This window comes from Psammomys obesus, unplaced genomic scaffold, assembly GCF_907164565.1.
Source record: "Psammomys obesus unplaced genomic scaffold, mPsaObe1.curated_primary_1811, whole genome shotgun sequence".
Classification (NCBI taxonomy): Eukaryota; Metazoa; Chordata; class Mammalia; order Rodentia; family Muridae; genus Psammomys; species Psammomys obesus.
The window spans coordinates 951,794-973,699 of record NW_026596443.1 but is presented as its reverse complement, the minus strand read 5'-3'; the positions used below and the strand labels follow the sequence as shown (position 1 = coordinate 973,699).

Below are 21,906 nucleotides of genomic sequence, written 5' to 3'. Positions count from 1 at the left end.
TCTCTCTCTCTTTCTCTTTCTCAGACAGGGTGTCTTTGTGTAGCCCTGGCTGTCCTGGACTCACTTTGTAGACCAGGCTGGCCTCGAACTCACAGAGATCCACCTGCCTCTGCCTCTCTGAGTGTTGGGATCACAGGAGTGTGCCACCACGCCCAGCGTGGTGGTGGCTCTCTACAGAGGCACACTAGGACAAGCCACGTGGTCCTCAGCTTGTTCAATAGCTTGCCAGTTTGTTTACACCATGGATATGTAACACAGCTAGAAGAGGACCTTCTAGAGAGTCTCTAGTCTGTCTGACTCATGCTGTGACTGTCATTGTCAGTGCTGTGCTGTGGATGGTGAGGAATGTGAGGATTACAGGCTAGAGCCACCACAGGTCAAAATGAAGCTGAGCCTCAGCTTCCCAAGGCCAATCTCCAGGGTCTCACACTGCTGGGGAGTCCCCTGGGGGGAAACCTGGGTGGACTTGTTCAGCACTGGTGCAGGCCTCTTCAGTCTACGCTGGTGACAGGCAGGCGCACCATGGCAGCCACACAACCTCATCTCTTTCCTTGGGGATGGAACACTCACCCATAAGGAGCAGCTTCTCCTTGCTGGATTCTCAGGGTTTCTTCTTTTTTCCCTTTCCTTTTTTAATTTCCTTCCTCTGTTCCTTCTCCCCCTTTCTTACTTTCTTTTCTTGCTGCCTCCTTGTCTATGATCTGCTTTGCCAGTGGGTGTTGTCTGCCATGATGGGATAGACAGCCCACGGGATTGCTCAAACCCCAGGAAGGGGCCCTGCCTGATGTTCCAAAGTCCCTGGCTCTCTGACTCCTGAACCCACCCCAGGAGACTTCTGAGAAATGAAGTTGATTTGCCTGCTGTGCCTCCTCAGTATACTTCAGGTGACTGTCTGCCAGCTGGCTAAATGAAGGAGGACAGTGTGATCTGCCCAGGGCCTCTGAGTGGCCTCAGTCAGGACAAGGGGGCAATGAGGAGGAGCCAGTAGGTGGAGCAGTGCTGTCAAGAGAAGAATGACCCTACACAGCCCTCATGTTCACCTAGGAAGGGTGATGCTGAAAGTCAGTCTGTTCCAGGGCATGAGCCAGATGCCATGCTGTTCTGGGCAGAGTGTGGGAGTATGTTCAGGATAAATGACACTTAGCAATGGAACTTCCCAGAAGCATTCTTTTCTCTAGAAGATGTAAGTAAAGGATACTTGTTTCTGCTTTACTTTGAGTCGCCTGTCCCATTGGAAACTCTCTCCTCCAAATGTCAAGAACCTGAACAGAATGCTACCAGTTTCCTGGAGCACTCCCAAGAGCAGCTTTGGCTAGAAACAAGTTCTGGGCATCTGAGCCAGCCTAGAATTGGGCACAGTTTCTTAAAATAGAACACTTGGGCTCTGTTGACTTTCCTGTCTAGAAAGGGCACAGGCTTTCTCTACCTCCTTCAGAACCAGGTCTGGGTGGGAAGCCAACCTGTCTGTCTGTAGTTTGTCTTTGGGGACAAAATCTGTCTTATTATGCTATTTTTATTAATTGCATCAAAGGAAAGGGGAGAAAGATAAACACATATATTAACATATATGTGTGTATCAAAATACTGGGCAGTCTAAAAATTCTTTCTAATCTGTTTTAGGATAAAGTACAAGATAACCAGAAGAGTCAGGTTGACAAAGAGATTCAGTCCATAGTGTGACAGGCACACAGTCTCTAGTGCAACAGTAAGAGGCATCCTGGTTAAAAAGGAAGGTATCTGCCTAGGCAGGCAGTGGAGTGCCTCTATGCTTCTGCTGGTGCTCGGCATTCCTCAAGAACAGTCTCCCTGAATCTCTTACACATGCTCCACAGCTACACTGAGATTCGCGTTGCATATCGGTCTTCCCCTGGAAGAACCTCTGTTATACCTGGTACCATAGGAGTGAAAGAGAAGGGCCACTTTCAGCTGAACTTGCCACTGTGTCCCCCAGAGGAAGACAAGAACATTCTCTTCCAAGCACTGTCTCAGCCCTGCTACCTGGTACCACCTACCCCTTCATTCCACTGTGGACCAGTTCCCACCTTACAGCCCAGATCCATCCAAAGCAGCTCCAAAGCAGCTCCAAAGCAGCTAGGTCTTTATCAGCTAACACCACCATGTGAAGTAGTTCTGAAAATGAAAACCTTCTCATTGCTGGCTATAAAGCAGTTTGGGGATGCAAGTCAATGCCAGACCCCCAAAGAAAGAACCCACATAGCCTCTTTCAATTGCTTGTGATAGGATTTGATCTGTCTTTAAATATGCAAATGTTCTAACACAGCCCCTGGCCTCCCCCAGGAAGTTGAACTATGTCCTGGCTTGAGGGAATGGGGAGCTGTCCACTTGGCTTCCAGTCAGTCAGCTGTATACTCTCTCCCCTGTGGGGACTTGTCTGAACTTGAACCCTGTAAGGGGATTGGTAGAGAATAAAAAGCTACTTAAGGAAAGAGGTATGTTGGTGTCCTGTTCTGAAGGACCAAGGGCTCTCTTAGTCACCTTACCTTGGAGTGGGAGCCACTGGTACTGCTTTTTAAAGAAAGTCCCTGCCCCCACACTTACCAGAGAGCTCTGGATCTCAGGTGTGGGACTCATCCCCTCATCTTGCTGTTCTGACCCAAACTCTGCTCCTGGAACCTCCACCAGGGTCTCCCAGCAGAGATCTGGTCTATAGTGATGGCCACCTGGTCAGATCATAAGGCTCTTGTTGCTGGGCTCTGCAAGGGCTCTCTGTCCCTCCCTGCTGATGACTGTCTTTCCCCCTTTCCGCCCGCCGCACGCGCACACACACACACACACACACACACACACACGCACGCACGCACGCGAGCTCATGCTCACGCACCCCTATACCCTGCCGCCTAGCTGCTGCCAGGCAGGGCTTTGCTGTCCTCCGCAGGTCTCACTAATGCTCCTTTTTCTCTAGCTGGTCTCACGTGGAGTCCTGGGGCCTGGGGAGAAGCTGGTTCAGAACCAGCCACAAGATGCTACAAGACATTCTTACCTCATTTGTTCAAAATATAGATGGACCAAGCAGAATTCAAGCCTAATTTTTTTACTTTCACAATAATCTCATTTTATTATTGCTTTCTTTTGCAGGATTTAACCACTTTGTTTCCTTTCGAGCTGTTTTTGTGTTGATCTCTACCAAGCGCATTTCTTTCCCAACTGTGCCATTTTCTTTTGCAAAACCCCACTGGTGCTCTCCTCATTTGTGTGGCTTTGTGTTTCTGTTCTCTGCCTCCTCGTGTTTGTGCCCACACCTGCTGCGCCTCCCTGTTTGCTCACCCTCTTTTGTTTATTGCAGACAACCCCTATAATGACTCGTCTTTAAGAAACCACCCTGACATATACAGTGGTGAGTCCGGGAGTAACTTCTCCTGTCCTAATCCACTTTGGCTAACTTGACTGATACTATGACATTAACTCCTGCTCGGTGACAGAGTGGACAGCTGGCCAGGCCAGGTGCGAAAGGGACACCTCAGGATACTGCCAACCTGGAGCAAGGTGGCCAGTGGGAGCTTGAAGTGGCTCGCATCAAAAGTGTTTTCTCCTTGCCCCTCCAATGTACAAGTCTCAATTTGCTGAATTCTCTGAAGAAAGTTTTAAGCAAGGCAGATCTCCATGGAAGGCTAAGCAGAGAGTTAAGGATCAATGGTAGATGGATTGAAAGTGGACTTTTGCACCACTGTGTCCAAAATATCTGAGAAGCAATGTGAGGAGATGAGAGATTTATGTCAGCTTAGAGTTTCAGAGCATTTTAGACCATCGTGGCGGGGAAGCAGAGGCTGCTGACATCCCAGCAGACTAGGAAGCAGGAAGCAAGGCAGGAACCAAAGGCCAGATGTCCTTCAGAGAACCACCTCTAGTTATCCACTTTCATCAGCCAGACCTCACCTGAATGTCCCACCCACCCCTAAACCATAAGCGGAGCATCAAACATGAGCCAGGGCAGGTGTACATTTCAGATCTAACTGTGACAGAGGGAGAGTGCACAGTTAGGAGGAAACAGGAAATCAGGTTCCTATTGGTTGTATAAAGAGCACAGTCAATTTCTACTAACTCTGGGTATGAATTGCCTGCTTTGAAGCCTCAATTTTTTTTCCTGAGACTACTGCATCACAGCCAGGGTCCAGACCTCTTCAAAGTTTCCCTAGTGAGCTGGAGAGCTAGCTCAGCAGTTAAGGGCACTGACTGCACTTGGAGAGAACTGAGGTTTAATTTCAGCACCCACATGGTGACTTGTCTGTAACGCGGTTTCGGTGAATCGGACACCCTCTTCTGGCATCTGCAGGTATCAGGCATGCACTTGGAACTCTTACATACAGGCTAGCAAGATATGCATATACATAAAATCAAAATAAATAAGTCCCCTTTTAAAAAAGGATTTACGGTTTCCCTAGAAAAATGGTGTTAAGAATTTGGGTCAGTGTTCCCTCTCCAGGGGAGTATGAATGAAGTTGTCCATCCAAGTCCCTGACACCTGTGCCTCTTCTCCCTTCTGCTATCAAGTACAAATCCAGTGCCCACCATCCACATCTGCGAGTTATGGAACAATAACAATGAGTTGTAATTTTAACAAACCACAGCTGACTACTAGGTCTGATTAATAGGGGAACTGGCTATTTGCACACCTGAGTCACACCATGCTGTGGCTTAAGAAGGCCTCGTGTTCCTTGAGCAGCCATTGGACTCAGCATTTGCTGGCTTTGGCGAAGCAGCTGGTCCCATCATCAGTTATGCTTCTGAGCTTAGCTCAGGCCCCCAAGGGGATCTTTGGGAGCTCAAATAGGTAGGAATGTCTTTCCTGAAATGGCTAATATAAGCAATGATCAGTGTCTAGAGTGGAGGATGGGGTGAGAAATGAGAGCCAGGGGGAAACAAAGGTTCCAACTTGGCACCAAGCAGCAAGAACCATGCTGAGACTCTGCTGAAGAGACTTACTGCCCAAGGAAACAGGAGCCTTTGTTGAATTCTGGGGGTTATTTGTTTTCAGGATAATGGGCCAACCACCGCTGTGTCCAAAGTCCCAGAGCACTGCTGTGCAATGTGCCTTTTTCTAAATTGAATCCCAAATATCTATTGTAGGAAGTGCTCTGAAATCCAGAACACATCAGAGCCCTTAGAGGTCAGCTGGCTCAAGTTCTTTGCTTTGTGTAAGGCAGGGAAATGTAAAGTTGTTTTATCCATGGAAGATAGCTGAGTGATTCCAGCCATATAACCCAGACTATCTCCAGAGGCCAATGTGTTTGTTCGTTTGTTTCTTTGTTTGTGTTTTGTTTTTTAAAGAGAATAAGTGAGATTTGTGAGAATCACTCAGGACTTCACATAGAGTTCACATGGAGACTGAGTCCTGGTCCTCAGTCTAGATCAAGACAGGGCTGCCATAGCCTGAAGCTGCTGGGAAGGACATAAAGTTAAAATGAGGCACATATTTGACAAAGGACAACCAAGCTGATGGTTTTAGAAAGAAAGAAAAAACAAGAAAGTAAGGAAGTTCTTCTTGAGTACACAGAGCTGCTACCCAAGGGACACTGTAAATGACAAATGTCCAGCACACACCTCTCTTTGGCTCTGAAATATGGCATGCTTCTTCCTAGCAGTAGGGCCACCCCATTCTTCTGTTTTCTTCTGATGATCTGCACAGAGAGCTGACAAGCCTGGACATGGGTCAGAAGCCATCTCCCCTCTGATTGTCAGAGAAAGCCGCTTGGGTTTCACTCGGGCCAGAAAGCAGGTGTTTTATCGTGTGCACTTGGAGGTGTACAGGGCAAACCCAGTCTCTGGGACATACTACTAGGTGACAGTGGGCAAGCCACTTAATGCTTTAGAACTTTGATTTCCTTGTCTGCCAAACAGGCAGATTACTAGCCTCAAAGATGGTTGTAAAGGTTAAAGGGTCCATAGCCTGCTAAGCTGCTGTACACGCTGACAATGTTTATATATAGCCCATTGCTGGATTTAAAGGGAAAAGTTTTGTGTGGACTGGATTGTATATAGGCCATCTGTTTCTAAATTAAGGGAGATGCAGAGAATTTGCAGACGCGGCCGGGAGAGAAAGGCAGGCACACTTTCAGGAGAAGTACTCCACAGGGAGAGACATTAGGGTACACTAGAGAAATGAAAGCTGCCCAGATCCCAAGCTCTGCTAAGAAATGGGTAAGAAGAAAAGCTGCAACCATTGTGGGCAGGATTTGAATTAAATTTACAGAAGAATTTTCCTAACAGCAAGACATACCAGATGTTTGTAGACCAAGAGGCACACTCCCCCTACTCCCCACCCACCCCTCCCCATACCTTTTGCTCAGTGTACCTAGGGCCAGTAAGATGGATGGCGAGCCGGGAAACCTGCCTCACGTGTCTTCAGGCCTCAGTTCCGAGAACTGAAGGCAGCAGAGAGACCTGGATGCAGGGCCTGGCTGCCATAGACAGCTGCATTTGGCAATGGGCCCCAGATGCAGCTGATGTATTGAGCCATTGTTCTGCTGGCCGGCAGCTCTGAGTGAAGGGAATGGCTAAGTTTGTCAGCACTTTTGACCTTTCTCAATAGGAGACAGCCAGAAACTGTTTCTCCTTTGACCCTTAAAGCCAATTTGATTAAAGTTGGGGTCATGACCTGATGTCCCCTGACTGACCATCTGGCTCTGTAGATCCATGGGTCTTTTCTGCACTTACAAGGCCCACCCATCGGCAGCTTTTCTTAAATCTATGAAAGTTTGAATTTGGCATCTGGATCTTAGGTTTCCTTGGTCTCGGGACAGACCCACCCTGAAGACTGGAAATGGACAGAGCACTCCTGCCTCAGTGAAAAGAGCTGCCCTGCCTAAAGCATCTTTTAACACATTAGAGTGTCATGCAATAGTTACCTCTGTCTTGGTAGTTCCTGTGTTTCCTCCAGGGAAAGAAACCAGGCACCCTGTGTTGGGAACAGGGACTCCCAGGGACACCAGCCAGGTCCTCTTCCTTAAGTTTTTATGTGATCCTTCCTGTTCAGCTGACATGTCGTCATCAACTCCCTTTAGCTCCAGCCTTCTCATTCCTCTGGAAAGCCGCTAGTCACCATGCATACCCTATGAATCCATCTGACGGGCCCTGGAGCCTCCTCATTCCCTCCCCAGCCTCTTGGCTCTGAGTTTATCAGGTGCCGCCAAGGAAAGCTGCGATCTTAGATGGTGACCAAAGCAGTTCCCAAGGACAAAACACCATTCTCCTTCACCTCTTGGCCTTTTGGATTTTGAGTTCCTTTGGTTATTAGAAATATATTCTGAAGCTGCCTGTCAGAAATGGGGACAAGTGACATCTCCAGCTGCTGACTGAGAGACAGTTTAGAGCAGCCGCACAACACAGCTCAGAATCCAAAACAGTGAACATGGGAATTTGGGCAAGCCTGTTAATGTCACAGAAACTCTGCTGAAAACACAGAAGTGCTCAAGTTTGTTGTGAGGATTAGCAATGCTGGTGCTGCAGTGACCGGTCACAGCACTTGGCCCTTATGGATACTTACTGAGTGGGGACGCGTCCCTCTGACTCCAAGGTACTCTTTCATTTCCTTTGAACTTGCCTTGCTTTCCAGCTGCTGCTTCCTCCCTAAGATACTTCTGTGGGTTGGTAGCCCACATCCTACAAATGTGGTGGTGTTGTAGCTTTTCTCCGGTCACACTTCAGTGTGTCACGATGCCCAGAGACCCGTGTTAGTCTTCCTGCTCCCCATCCTTGCTGTTTCTCTGACACTGTGGGTTTGTGCTGCATGCTATGGGTTGAATTACATGTCCAGAGGGTCACAGACTGGCTCCTTCAGACTTTTTTATGTATGTGGAATGAGTGTGATGACCGAGGTGGCATCTTTTCCATGTCACTGTGGGGTTTACAACTCTGGACAGACTCACCCACTTGACATGAACCTCCTACCCTGGACCTCCCTGCCTTTTTGGTGCCCATGACTGTGTATCCTTGACCCTTTTTTGGTGATGGGGGTGGGAGGAAGCTTCTGCTTCCTGGGTACTGGGAGTGAATGCTGCTGGGTCCATAAGTATAGACAGTAACCAACTAACCACTTAATGGATTAATAGCCTGCAGTTGCCACTGCTGTATGTGTGTGTGCTGGTATGACAAATGAGGGCATCTACAGTGTGGGGGTAAACTGTTGCCTCCTCTTTTCTTTATCCTCCCCCTTTTAACTTGCTCTACAAATATTTACTGAACACGTGCCGCACGCCATGTATTGTACTGTGTCAGTAGCCTAAATACCTCAGTGTTTTAACCTTTCTTCCCTTGACAAAAAAAAAAAAGATGAAAGCTAAGTCAACTCTCTGAGAGGTCTCTCAGTGGCTAATGAAGAGAAGCTGGGCATCCCCAGGACAGGAGCCTTCCCAATCTAGCCAGACACCTGCAAGTGCAGCCAGGTCCCTTAGGAAGTGCAAGTTACTGAGTTTGGACCCTCACCAGCCAGCCTTCACCCCAGCAGCAGCAGTCACACCCAGATGAACGCCTTTGTTCCCACTCCAGGCATCTCCAAGGGCTCCTGACTCCTGGAAGCTCTGCCTCCCCACTGTTTCCCCACTTGTCCAGTGGAGCCTAAGACCCGTGGTGGTGCCAGCGGGTCACAGTCACCTTTCAGTCTTCGTGTGTCTTTGGGAAGTGGTGCCTCCTCCAATTTCCCCTTTGTCTTGGAATTTCTGGTTGGACAATTTTTTATTTTTTTCCCATTTCCATGGAGTTGTACAAAGAGTATTGCAGAGTAGTAAAGCCTGGGCAAGGTGGGGTCCACTCTCCATGGATATACCCTGACTGATTGCCCCGTCCATGGGGAACAGTATTAGTGTAAGGACCACCTGGCCTCTAAAACCTGTGTGGAAGATATCCGCCTATCTCATGGTGATTCCAGCCTAGTGGAACTGTTGATCACCTCCCCTCATATTGGCTGCTGTTCTCCCCACCTACACTAACCCCATCTCTCATGCAGTTATGCCAAGAGTGAGGAGACACAGTAGGCTTGGCCTCAGCTTTCCAGTCATCTCTTCTCATTCATTCTCCTTGTGTCTTTGCTAAGCCATTAATAATTCTCTGTTTATCTGGGGCTCTGTTGCTTCAGCCCAGCTCCTTACCAGAGTCCCAAAGAGCAGATTGCTTGTCCTATGTCCCCAATCTATGCCTTCTCTTTCTTCCATGTCCCTGTCTGGGGAGGAAGACTGATGCTGAGATGACCTGCCCTGGGGACTACTGCAGTGGCCTCTCCATCCCAACACAGATGCCAGTGAATGGACCTCTCACTGTTCCACAGCCCCGCCCTGTCCCAAAGGGAAAGGATAGGCTCCTGGGCTCTTCTCAACAGAACACAAAGCTGGCTACCTACATGTGCTGGTGGGGCAGAGGACCCCAACCTTCCACACACATTTAAAGATACCCAGATCCTGGGGGTGGCTTGTGCTGGAAGGACCCAGCCTGCGGGAAGTGGTGACATTTCTCTCTAACCCAATTCTTTTGGCACACCTGGACAGGAGGCTCACAGAAGTTTGTTCTGTCCTGTTTCAGCCCGAGGGGTTGCAGAGAGCACGCCCAGCTTCATGTATCCCCAGGGCACCTTGAGCAGTCAGATGGTTCTTCGAGGCATGGACCTGCTGCTGGAGTGCATTGCTTCTGGGGTGTACGTACAGCCTGCACCATCTCCTAGCCCTGCTCCTGGAAGGATGGGTGGGCATCAGTCTACACATTTGGAGGCATACCAGCACATAGCGAAAGGGAAGAATCAGCCCGGTGGGCAGGGCACTATGTGTCTGTCGTCCGCAACCCACTTTGACTGTCTCTGTTTTGGGAAAAAGAGAAAAGGCAGCGGCTGGGCATGCTGTAGAAGCATTAAGTCATGTGGAATCTTGGCTCTGTTTCTGTGGAGACCCTGTGGCCAAACAGCCTTCTCTGAATAGGAAGCCCAGTTTTTAGAGTGTATACATCTCCCTCCTGGGTCCATGTCTGCTGTTAGGATATCTGGGTGCCAGGCTCTTTTAGGAGATGCATTCAGTGATGAGCCCTTTGTTTTCTGCGTGATCCCTTTATAGCCCAACACCAGACATTGCATGGTACAAGAAAGGTGGGGACCTCCCATCTGACAAGGCCAAGTTTGAGAACTTTAACAAGGCCCTGCGCATCACCAACGTCTCCGAAGAAGACTCTGGGGAGTATTTCTGCCTGGCCTCCAACAAGATGGGCAGCATCCGGCACACGATCTCGGTGAGAGTAAAGGGTACGTTGTGTGTATTTCTCATTATGAGCATTGCCAGCCCTGAACGCAAATATCATGACACCCTTTGCTCTGTGGCAAGGAGGCACAGGGAGTGGGGAACTTCTGGTGTCCTGGCTAGTGACAACAGTGGGCTGCCATGATGGTGTCACCCCTGGATGTGCGACTACATGCATTCATGGGCTTGGGTACCGCAGGAAGGAGATTTGCTTTGATGTTTGCCTGGATTCTGGGCTCTCTCTCAAGTGACATTCCTCTCAGAGCCTTTCCTTTCATTTTGCATTTCCATCTGTGATGTGTTGCTTTAGCCTGTGCTGTCTGTGTTGTGTGCATGGCACCACGCTTCTTCTTAAGGACGGGAATCATCATGGGCCAGGTTATTTTTAAGCCACTTCCCTCCCCTCAAAGCAGGCATGGCCCATCTGAGCTGCTGAGACACTAGAGCTCCTGTCACTGTGGGTCTCCACTATGTGATGGGCTGAGTCACTTCTCAGCCCAGGGCTACATGCAGAATGGAAGGTCAAGGGCTGAGGCGCTGAGTCGGAGAACTCTCTCAGTACAGTTGACTGATCATACGACCTTGTCTTAGCACCACACACACACACACAAGCAGGTTCTCATTCTCTTTGGTGGACAACAAGACTTTGGAGGCTATAATCCAGAAGTTTCTTTTCTCAGAAAACTCCATGTGTTCACAAAAAAATTGTTCAAATAATGAGAAGGGGTGAACAGCCAAGAACAGCTCTGACTACAGTTCAGTGCTTAAAAGAAAAAGAAGTTCAATTCTTCCCGTTCTTATAACAATGGAATTCCAAAGGGTGCAGCCAAGCATGTTATCGATGCCCTTGACCTCTCAGAGTCCCTTCACAACTCAGATGTTGTAAGTCAGGATGAGCCCCAGCGTCCCTGTTTTTTTTTAAAGGCTTTGGGGGAATTCTAATGAGCAGACTCTCTTCTGTGGGCTCAGCTAGCCAGCCACCTGCAGGCTGAGCTGAGCCATCGCCCTGAGGGTGAATGGTCAGAGCTGGGACTTAGGGGTTGCCCTCACACAGGACCCCACCTGGCTTCTCGGGCCTGGTCTGTGCCATCTACCTCTGCCTGCCTTGTCTTGCAGCTGCTCCATACTGGCTGGACGAGCCCAAGAACCTGATCCTGGCTCCTGGTGAAGATGGGAGGCTAGTATGCCGAGCCAATGGGAACCCAAAGCCAACCGTACAGTGGATGGTGAATGGAGAACCTTTGCAATGTGAGTGGAGCTGCTGTCCTCCTCCGTGTGTTCCCTCTACCCTCCAGAGGTTTTGTTGGTGGCCGAATGTCCCAAGTAAAGGAAGCAGGTGGTTTCTTAGTGCTGCCACCAGAAGCCTTCCGCCGCAGGCATCTCAGAGGTAGAAAGCCTTCCTTATTTCTCAGGGAGAACAGGAGGCAAGTAGCCTAGAGCCTTTGCTTATGGTTCTGTGTTTGGAAATTTGTGCTTCTTTATTGTTTTCTTAACCTTTGCTTTCTGACCAATAACTCTAAAGCCCAGTGTAGAATCTGAAACTGCAGCTTCATCTTAGGTTTGGGCTCTGAGTAGGGCTTAGAAGATAAGGTCGTTAACCAATGATGGATCTGAGTCTCACTCTCTAACAAGGGCCAGTTAAAAGGCAGAGTTATGTGACAATGTGAAAGACTGTGGAAGAACCAAACATAAGTGTTTGGCGGAAATTTTGGTCCCATCCTGATGGACTGAATGGAGAGGTCTGATAATGTTGGTCCTGTTCTCACATCATATTCTGTCCAGTTGTCTTATTTTTAAATGTCTAGTCATTTCCTTCTTTAAGGACTTGGGAAAATGTGAGGCTATCAATCAGGGCAGTGGGAATTCAGGAGGCTGTAGAAAGAAGCTGCCTCAGTGTGATGCAGTTAAGAAAAAAAGCCCGGGAAAGAGTGAGCCCCAACCACAGGGCATCTGGTGCTGCTGAGGTGAAGCACAGGTGCAGGCAGCTCAGCCACAGTGGTGAAGTGTGACCAGCACACTTCTATACCTTCCTACTACTGTGACCCTCTAAAACAGTTCCTCATGTTGGGTGGCCCCAACCAGAAAATGATTTTGTTACTACTTTATAACTGTAATTTTGCTATGAATATAACTGTAAATTTGTTATGGATTATAATGTAAATATCTGATATGCAGGATATTTGATGTGAGAAAGGGGGTCTCAGCCAATAGGTTGAGAACTACTGATATATAGGGAAAGGTAGTCTCACCCTTAGTGGCCGGCAGCTCACCTTACCAACTGAGAATAACCTGAGGTCAGTGGGCGGGTGAATCTCAGCAGCCACCTGTCTGTTCCGTTCCGTCTGACCACTTGACCTACACAACCATCTCCACAGCAGGGAGGCTGGCACTGGGAGGTATGGAAAGAGCAATGGCAGGGCTGCCTGTAGCAAGGTCATGCCATGCCTGGGTCCCCACTCAGTGCATTCAGGGGAGACACTTCCAGTAAACATTTTCCACCCCAGGGTGCACACACTGTGGAGTACAGAGGAGAAGAAGAATGCAGCCCACAGACCACAAGGCTAAGTGTGGCCGACAAGGCCCCTGGTGTGCAGAGAAAGTGAAGACCACTCTGGCAGACACGATTCTTCTCCCATAACAAGCTCAGCAACAACACTAATCACAGACGAGACCAGGGTTACCAGCCTCTTACACTACCCCCAAACCCAAATCCACCAAATCTAATGGGTTCCAGCTGTCAAAGCCCCAGGAAGAAACTGCTCTAACTTTTTTTTTATCCACCTGTGTTTCACTTTTTCTTTCGGCTGTCTTTGCACTTCAGCTTATTTTTTTTAAACTTTTTTTTATTTTAGCATTATATTCTTTTTATATTTATCTACTTGTGTTGTGCATTTTTCATTGTTAGTATTTTCTTTTTTATTAGCCTCTTGTGTTTTCCCTTTCTTTTTGTATTGTACTGTTATTAGACTTTATCTTAGTTTTCAAATAAAGGCTCTGTGTGTGTGCAGGTTCACATATGATCTTTGCCAGAGGACTACTTTGAGTGTTATTCATCAGGAGCCGTTATCTTGTTTTTTGAGACAAGGGCTCTCGCTGGACTGGAACTTGCTAAGGAGGCTAGGCTGGCCTGCCAGGGAGCCCCAGAGATGCACTTGTCTCTGCCTCCCCATTGCTGGGATTGTAAAGCCGCCCTGTGCCTGGCTTCTTTACGTGGACTCTGAGATCAAAGCCAGGTCCTGATGCAGCAATCACTAATGAAGTGATGTCATCATGATCCTCATCCCAGAACAGTCTTCTATGTTGTTTCATTCTCATTCTTAAATTTTTGTCATTTTCTTTACAGTCTGTTCCATTAATGAGCCTGTGTTTAATCTCTTTTTCTTTCCCCTTCCCCTTCTGCATTCTACTAGACAATCTTCTCTTCTTCTAGCTAACCTTGTTTCTTGAATTTCCCCTTTCCCCGGACCCCTTCCTTTATCTCAACTATTTACTAATATTGTATGTACTCTAAATAATTTTCAGCTTCACAGCACACACTGCATTATTTTGCCGTTTTGTGTTCTATGGCCATTAGTGATGTATCCGTCGGCTTTAACCACCATTACGTGTATTTCTAGGCCAAGTATGGCTTGGTGTTGTTGCTGTCACAGCAATTTGTTGTCTCCTCTCTGAAGGCTTCTGGAAATTGAAAAGCACAATAAGAAGATACACAAATGAGGGGCTGGAGAGATGGCTCAGAGGTTAAGAGCACTGTCTGTTCCTCCAAAGGCCCTGAGTTCAATTCCCAGGAACCACATGGTGGCTCATAACCATCTATAATGAGATCTGGTGCCCTCTTCTGGTATGTAGGCATACATGCAGGCAGAATAGTATATAAATAAATAATAAATAAGTAAATCTTAAAAAAAAAAAAAAAAGATGCACAAATGAAACCCTAGGAGCTATCAGGACCAACAGATATGTAAATCACAGCTCAGACACACAAGGAATACAAACAAGCCAGCATGACCCCTGCAAAGGAACATGATTCCTCAGCCACTGAACTCATGAAATGAGTCACTTACAGATGTAAATGTTTGTGTGCAAAATGATCAGTGACTTCAAACATAATGGAAACAACCAGATGAATGAAGGGAGGAAATCAGCTCAGGATCAAGAGACAAAAGCCAGAAATATAGATGAAAAAGTCAGAAGAAAACACAGGAAAAAGTAAGCAATGTGAACAAGCAAGGAAACTGAGGTGTTTTTTTTTTTTAATCAAATAAAAATCCTGAAATGAAAAACACAATGAGTCAAGTAAAACAACACAATAGAAACCATCAACAGACCACACCATGAAGAAGAAAGACTATCAGGAGTAGAGGGAAAGGTCAAGGAAATCATCATCACTAAATTTAAACATCACTAACATCACTAAATTTTTTTTAAGTAAATAATATGAAAACAACTTCCAAAAATTCTGAGCTACAATCAAGAGATGAACCTAAGAATCCGGGAAGCAATAGAAAGAGCTGAGGTAAAAAACTAAAAGTATAGAACATCTATTCAGTGGAATTACAGAAGAAAACTTCCTAAATCTAACTGTAAATATAGTTACCTAACCCTAAGTTGGGGTTTCTATTGCTATGGTGAAACACCATGACAAAGGCAACCTGGGGGAAAGGAGTTTACTTGGCTTACCTTTCACATGATTGTTCGTCACCAAAGGACATCAGGGTAGGAACTAAAAGCTGGGTAGGAAAGAGAGGAAAATACTCCATAGTCTTGCCTACAACCCAATCTTACAGAGGCATTTTCTCAGTTGAGACTCCATGCCCTTCAGTGATTCTAGCTTGTATCAAGTCAACAAAAACTAGCCAGCACAAAAACAAAAAGGCATTTGTAACCCCGAATAGCCATGACCAGATATTGATGATACATCATGGGCAAGATGTCCAAAGTACCAATCAAACAATAGCAAAAGGTGTAAGAAAAAAATATCAACTCACAAATGCAGCAGAATGACATCAAACTTCAATACAATCCCTAAAAATGACCGTGTCAACCAACATTGCTACATCCATCAAACTTGTCTTTTAAATTTCATGGAGAAGAGCTGGCAATATGGCTCAGCCTGACAATCTGACTTTGATTTCACATGTTAGAAGAAGAGTGCTGATTCCTGTACATTTTCCTCTGACCTCCAGATGTATGCACAGCACATGCATACCTCACATTCACTAAATAAATGTAAAAAATGTAATTAAATAAGTTCGTGGAGAAATGAGGATGTTTTAAGACAAGCACAAATGAAAGCAATTTTTGGCCAGCAACCCACTCTGCAGAGATGCTTAAAGAAATCCTAAACACAAAGAGGAATAAAATGTCAGCCAAGAGAACCCAGCAAAGAATGTAACTTTCTTGTAAAGAATAAATGAATGAGCAAAGCTATGGAAGACTCCGTCCTGTCCAACACAGTAAACCAGCAAACCCCTAATACAAACTTAACAAGGACACACACACAAGCTATAAGGCCGGACATGATAGATCACTCAAGAGGCTGAGACAGAAGGATGGCTATGAGTTTAAGGCTAGCCTGAGCTACTTGATGAATTCCAGGCTAGTCTGGGCTAAAGGATGAGACTCTTTCTCAAGAAAAAAAAATATATAGTTGAAGACCAATTTCCCTGATAAACATAGATGAAAAAATTATCAATAAAACAGTTGCAGACTAAATTCAAGAACATGTCATGAAGATTACACATCAGAGTCAAGTTGGTTTCGTTCCAAGGATGTGGCAAGTTGGCTCAACATCAATAGCTGTAATACAACAGATAAAGAGACGTATGGATGGGGATCACAGCCATCTCAACCAACCCAGAAAGGCCTTGGACAAAGTCCAGCACTCCTTCCTGATAAGCCTTCCTAAAGGAGTTAAGAACAGGAGCATGCCTCAACACGATAAAGTCTGTGTTGACAAACCTATGAAACATTGTATTGAATGGGAATAACTGAAAACCTGTCTAAGAAAACTATGAGACAAGGTTGTCTGCTCTCCTAGTCACGATAGTACTTACAGCCTCAGTTGAGCAATAAGAAAAGACAAAAAAAAAAAAAAAGGGACACAAGTAAGAAAATAAGTCCCTATTTGCAGGTGACATAAACCTAGGAAAGAGTTTAGATTTGATAAATGATTCTGGCAAAGCAGCAGTATATGAAATCAATACACAAAGCTTTCTCTTACACCAATAGCAAACTTGCTGAGAAAAAAAAACAGGAAAATAGTCTCATTCACAATAGTCTCAACAAAACAACCCCCCCCGCCAGTGATTAGTTTAACCAAGAAGGTGAAAGAGTGCCACAATTAAAACTTAGAACATGTGTCTTTCTGCTTCTGAGTTACCTCACTCAGGATGATCTTTATACTCACTTATAAGTGGATATTAGCCATATACTATAGGATAAACATACTAAAATCTATAGTCTTAAAGAAGCTAAACAACAAGGAAGACCCTAGGGAAGAGGCTGAAACCTCATTCAGAAAGACAAACATGATAGACATCAGAAGTAGGAGAAGACAGGGAACAGGACAGGAGCCTTCCACAGGAAGCCTCTGAAAGACTCTACCCATCAGGGTAATCAAAGCCAAACTTTGGGCAGAGTATAGGGAAGATAGCAAGACCTGGAGACTCCACAAGGAGTCCAACAGAGCCAAAAAACCTGGGCCCAGGGGGGCCTGCAGAGACCAATGCTCCAACTAAGGACCATTCATAGAAAGGACCTAGACCCCCTCAGATGAAGCCCATAAGCTGCTCAGTTTCCAAGTGGGTTTCCTAGTAAAGGGAGCAGGGGCTGTCTCTGACATGGACTCAGTGGCTAGCTCTTTGATCACCTCTCTCTGTGGAGTGCAGCCTTGCCAGACCACAGAGGAAGATGATGCAGCCAGCCCTGATAAGACCTAGGGTCAGATAGAAGGGGTGGAGGTCCTCCCCTATCAGTGGAGTGCATCATAGGGTGAGAAGAGAGAGGATGGGTGGGACTGAGAGGAGACTGGAGAGGGGGGTACAGCTGGGATACAAAGTGAATAGTAGTAAATATGAAAGAAAGAAAGAAAGAAAGAAAGAAAGAAAGAAAGAAAGAAAGAAAGAAAGAAAGAAAGAAAGAAAGAAAGGAAGGAAGGAAGGAAGGAAGGAAGGAAGGAAGGAAGGAAGGATGGAAGGAGAGAAAGAAAGAAAGAAAGAAAGAAAGAAAGAAAGAAAGAAAGAAAGAAAGAAAGAAAGAAAGAAGAAACATTGTTTCTTAAATGTTAAAGACAACATTAGAAATTAGAAGGACATCAGTATTAATTATTTGTCACTGTGATAAAGTGTCTGACAGAGACCATCTAAGGAAGTTTGGCTTTGGCTCAGTTCAAGGACAGGTCCACCTTAGCCAGAAATTCATGGGTGGGAGAGATACTGGAGATGTCACTATACCTGATCTCAAACTATACTACAGAATTATAGTAATGAAAACGACATGGTTCTGGAACAAAACAAACAGACCAATGAACTAGAATACAGAACCCTAATGGAAACTCGCACAACCATAGCAACCTAATTTTTGGCAAAGGCGTCAAAAGCATACATTGATAAGGAGACAGCCTCTTTAACAAGCGGTGCTAGAAACACTGGCTGTCCACATGAAAAAGAAAAACTAGATCCATCCCTCTCAGCTTATACAAAAATCAATGCAAAACAGATCAAAGATCTTAATGTAAAGCCTGAAACTGTTAGAGGAAAACGTGAAGCACTTGAAGATGTAGGCACAGACAAGGACCTTCTGCCAGAGACTGTGGCATCTCTGGAAACAGTTCCAGGAATTGATAGGCACATTGTGTGTACTAGGAAGACTCTGCAGGGCGATGGGGACAGCTAGCCGAGTGGAGCCACCGCCTGCAGAGCAGGGGTCGGGGTTCACCAACCCTACACCTGAGAGTACTAGACTCTGAAGAACTACAAGACGTAACACCAGGAAAACAAGCCATCCAATCAGCAAACGGGCAGACTAACTGAACAGGTAGTTCTCAAAAGAAGAAATACGAATAACCAATAAACACAGAAAACACATTCAACATCCCTAGCCATCAGGAAAATGGAAATTAAAACTGCAATTGGGGAAATCTGTGTCTGAGTGAAAACAAAAAACAAAAAAAAAAACCTGCAATTGGACTGAAACAAGAATGATGAAGATGAGGAAAGAGGAACTCATCTGTACTCTGCTGATAACTGGGGCAGCCAGTGTGAAACCAGTGCAGAAATTCTGAAAAGAACCAAAATTGGTGCTGGGCATGATGGTGCACGCCTTTAGTCTCAGCACATGGGAGGCGGAGGCAGGTGGATCTCTGTGAGGTTGAAGGCCAGACTGTTCTATGTATGGAGTTCCAAGCCAAGTCAATCAGGGTTACATAAAGAGATCTCTGTCTAAACACGCACACACGCAGCTTGTCTTTGCTACAGTGTGGGTTTCTCTTTTTCCCACTCTTTATTCCCACCCCACCCCATGCTATTGAAACAAAAACATATTCTTATACTGTTGCTGTGTTTCTTAAAGGAACAAAACTCCCAGAACTGTCGCTGCACGTGCACACACTGGGATAGAGTTGTCGAGATGGCTCACAGGTGAAGGTGCTTGCCACAGCCTGAGCACATCCCTGGAGCCCACATAAAAATGGAAGGAAAGAACCAACTCAATGAACGTGTCCTCTGATCACACATCACACATATTATAACAACCTTCATCCTGACCTAACATGTTTGTGTTTGGGCAGGTGAGGTGGCTCAGAAGACTCAGGCACCTGCTGCCAAGTCTGGCAACTTGAGTTTGAACCCCAAGGTGCTCATGATAGAAGGGGAGAACCAACTTTCAAAAGCTGCCCTCTGACCTCTACAAGTGCACTCTGGCATGTGTACACACACAAAACAAAATACCTTTACAAAACTAGAAATAGAACTACTGTATAATTAAGCTGTATCATTCCTGAGCATATACTCCAAAGAATACACTTCAGCACACCACAGAGATACTTGGCACATCCACGCTTTAGCTGAGCCCTTCACAACAGCCAAGACACAGAAGCAGCCTCTTTGCCCATCCACAGATGAACAGATAGAGAGTAACATGATGCATAGACACAATGAGTTTTATTCAGACATGAAGATCAACCATTGGTACCATGTTAAGTGAAGTAAGCTAGACTCGGATGTTCCATGTTTTCTCACGTGTGGAATCTGGGCTTAAATATGAATATGCATGCATATACACAAGAACACAAAAGTAGACATCTGTGAAAAGGGAGGAAGTTGTTGAAAAAGAAGATATGGGAAGACAAGAGAAGGCAATAGGAGGGGAAGAAAGACAAAAACCTCATGTAGTTGAAGAACTAAACACAATGTGTATGTGGTATGACATCAGAAAGGAGACTGGGGGTGGAAAGGGGAGCAGTGGGGAGGCGGAGATGAGAGGAGTGGGGGGAGAATGTGATCAAAGTACATTGTGTGTGTGTGAGAATATCATCTCATCATTTTTATATGCTAAGTAAAAAAATCATTTTTAAAATAGTCAAGGAAAAGGAACAGGTGAAGAAACGGGAGACAGGCAAGGGGGTGCAGCTTGCTAGCGCTGTGTTTGCAGCCTCTCAAACACAGCAGGTGAGCAGTCAAGGCTCTGAATTGCAGAGGGCCACAGGGCTGGTAAGCGGGGGAACTGTGGACTGCATTGGACTGGAGAGGGCTTGCACCAGCTAAAACTGAATCTGTAGCTATCCGCAGGAAGTCTTATTACCCCACTACGAGCAGAGATGTAGCCCCAGCCTGTGGTCCACACTCCTCTGTCTTTATAGACTTTGTGGGAAGCAGGCAGTGATGGGACACTTCAAAGCACTGTCCTGTAGATACAGCCCAGGGCTGGCAGCTGAGCCTTGATCCTGCAGTCATCTGTCAGCCTCTGCAGGAAGTGCCCAAGAGAAGTGACTGGCAGGGAAATTGGGTTCATGAAATTGGCCAGGCAAGGAGGGTTGGTGGCGCCACTTCCGTAGTGGCTTTTTGCTGAGTAGGTCCCAGAGTACTCAGAAAAAAAAAAAAAAATGATAAGACACTGACTGTGCCTTTATTTACCTTCTGCTGAGTCCCCAGATTCTCATCTGTTGAGTGGCGCCGTCAGGCCAGACTTCTGTTCCTTTGTAGGTCTGAGCAATCCCAGTGAGCCCACAGCCTCAGCCTCAGCCTCAGCTTCAGCAAGCCGAAGTATTTGCTGCCAAGCCCAGATATTTCCAGTGGTTACAAACAAGAAAAGTTGCTATTCTTTACATTTCTGGAAAGCTTTTGTTTCATAACTCCTCATCATCCCCTCCCCTCAATCTGATGGAAATGATGCTCCCTCAAGAGGGACATATTGCTTGATTTGTCCCAAGTCCCAGAGTGACATATGCACAGGGTCTATAGCTCCCCGAAGCCAGCAATACAGAAGAACAATAGACAAGAATGGCCTCTCTGTACATAGGCTACTTTTCTTAGGAAGAATTTTGCAAGCATGAAGACTCAGATGGCATGAAGCTCTGGCAGGTGGGCAGCTTTGTATATGAGAGTGTTCTGCCCAGAGGATGGGAAGACAATGGGTTTGGGGCATTTGGATGCTGCTATATTCATGTCAAGCTACATTGGATTAAAATTGTAATGAGTGAATGTCAGACACGTTCCTGCAATCCCAATGATTAGCACTAAAGCAGGAGAATTGCCATGAGTTTAAGGCTAGCCTAGGCTACAGGTGAGTTCAAGGTCAGCAAGAGCTACTTAACAAGGCCATGTCTCAGGAAGTTAATTAACTAAATAAATCGAGTAAACACAATACAGTCCTGCTGGGCCTTCCACTAATCACTTTACAGGATCTTCACAAAACTCCACAGACCAGAAACTGAAGCAGACATTGTTCACAGTGCTGGCTGGAGATATACTCAGATTCTTATTTACAAAGTTAGTCTGTTTCCATAGTTCTTATCTTCAACCACAGCTATTGCCTGTAGTTGCCTAGCTATTGCCTGGATAAAGCAAAGATTCAGATTCCCACCAGATGATAGACTGAGAAACAAACTCTCTCAGGGCCCAGGTCATGTGCTTTGGCAGTGCTGAGTCTGGAAGCTGGGTCTACGTGGGTCTACCCAGCTGCCTCTTCCACAGCATATCTGGGCCCTGTCCAGAGAGCCCTGCATGCCCTTTATGCTGCCCAGTTTCTTATGGGAAATCTTTCTTACCTGTAGCGGCACCACCCAACCCCAACCGCGAGGTGGCTGGAGACACCATCATCTTCCGGGACACTCAGATCAGCAGCAGGGCAGTGTACCAGTGCAACACATCCAATGAACATGGCTACCTGCTGGCCAATGCCTTCGTCAGTGTGTTGGGTGAGCATACCTTCTGACAGTGGGGTCTCCTGGAGTGTAGTGATGCCACAGGGTACATTTTCTTCTCTGTAGCCTGGGAGTGCTGGGCAGGCTTGGGGACGTGTGGAGCATGAATGGAGGACTTGCACTCCACTGAGCCAGATGACCCTAGAGCTCATTCCATCAGAGAAGCTGGGTAGGGAGTGCTTCGAAGGCTGGCTGCTGCACTCCAGAACAAGGAGAGGGAGTGGGAACTGGCAGATAGAGCATGTCTCAGGGTTG

General features: G+C 46.3%; 1 protein-coding gene across 5 annotated transcripts in view; it reads left to right on the top strand.

Annotated features, from left to right (window-relative positions):
- Nucleotides 1–21,906, top strand: part of Nfasc (neurofascin) — a 168,309-nt gene that overhangs the window by 100,981 nt on the left and 45,422 nt on the right. For all 5 annotated transcript variants that reach the window (XM_055598206.1, XM_055598204.1, XM_055598205.1 and 2 more), the window contains 5 exons: nucleotides 3,305–3,355; nucleotides 9,529–9,640; nucleotides 10,050–10,234; nucleotides 11,346–11,477; nucleotides 21,502–21,645. In XM_055598206.1, coding sequence (XP_055454181.1) covers nucleotides 3,305–3,355; nucleotides 9,529–9,640; nucleotides 10,050–10,234; nucleotides 11,346–11,477; nucleotides 21,502–21,645 — 624 coding nt within the window. The remainder of the gene's footprint in view (nucleotides 1–3,304; nucleotides 3,356–9,528; nucleotides 9,641–10,049; nucleotides 10,235–11,345; nucleotides 11,478–21,501; nucleotides 21,646–21,906) is intronic.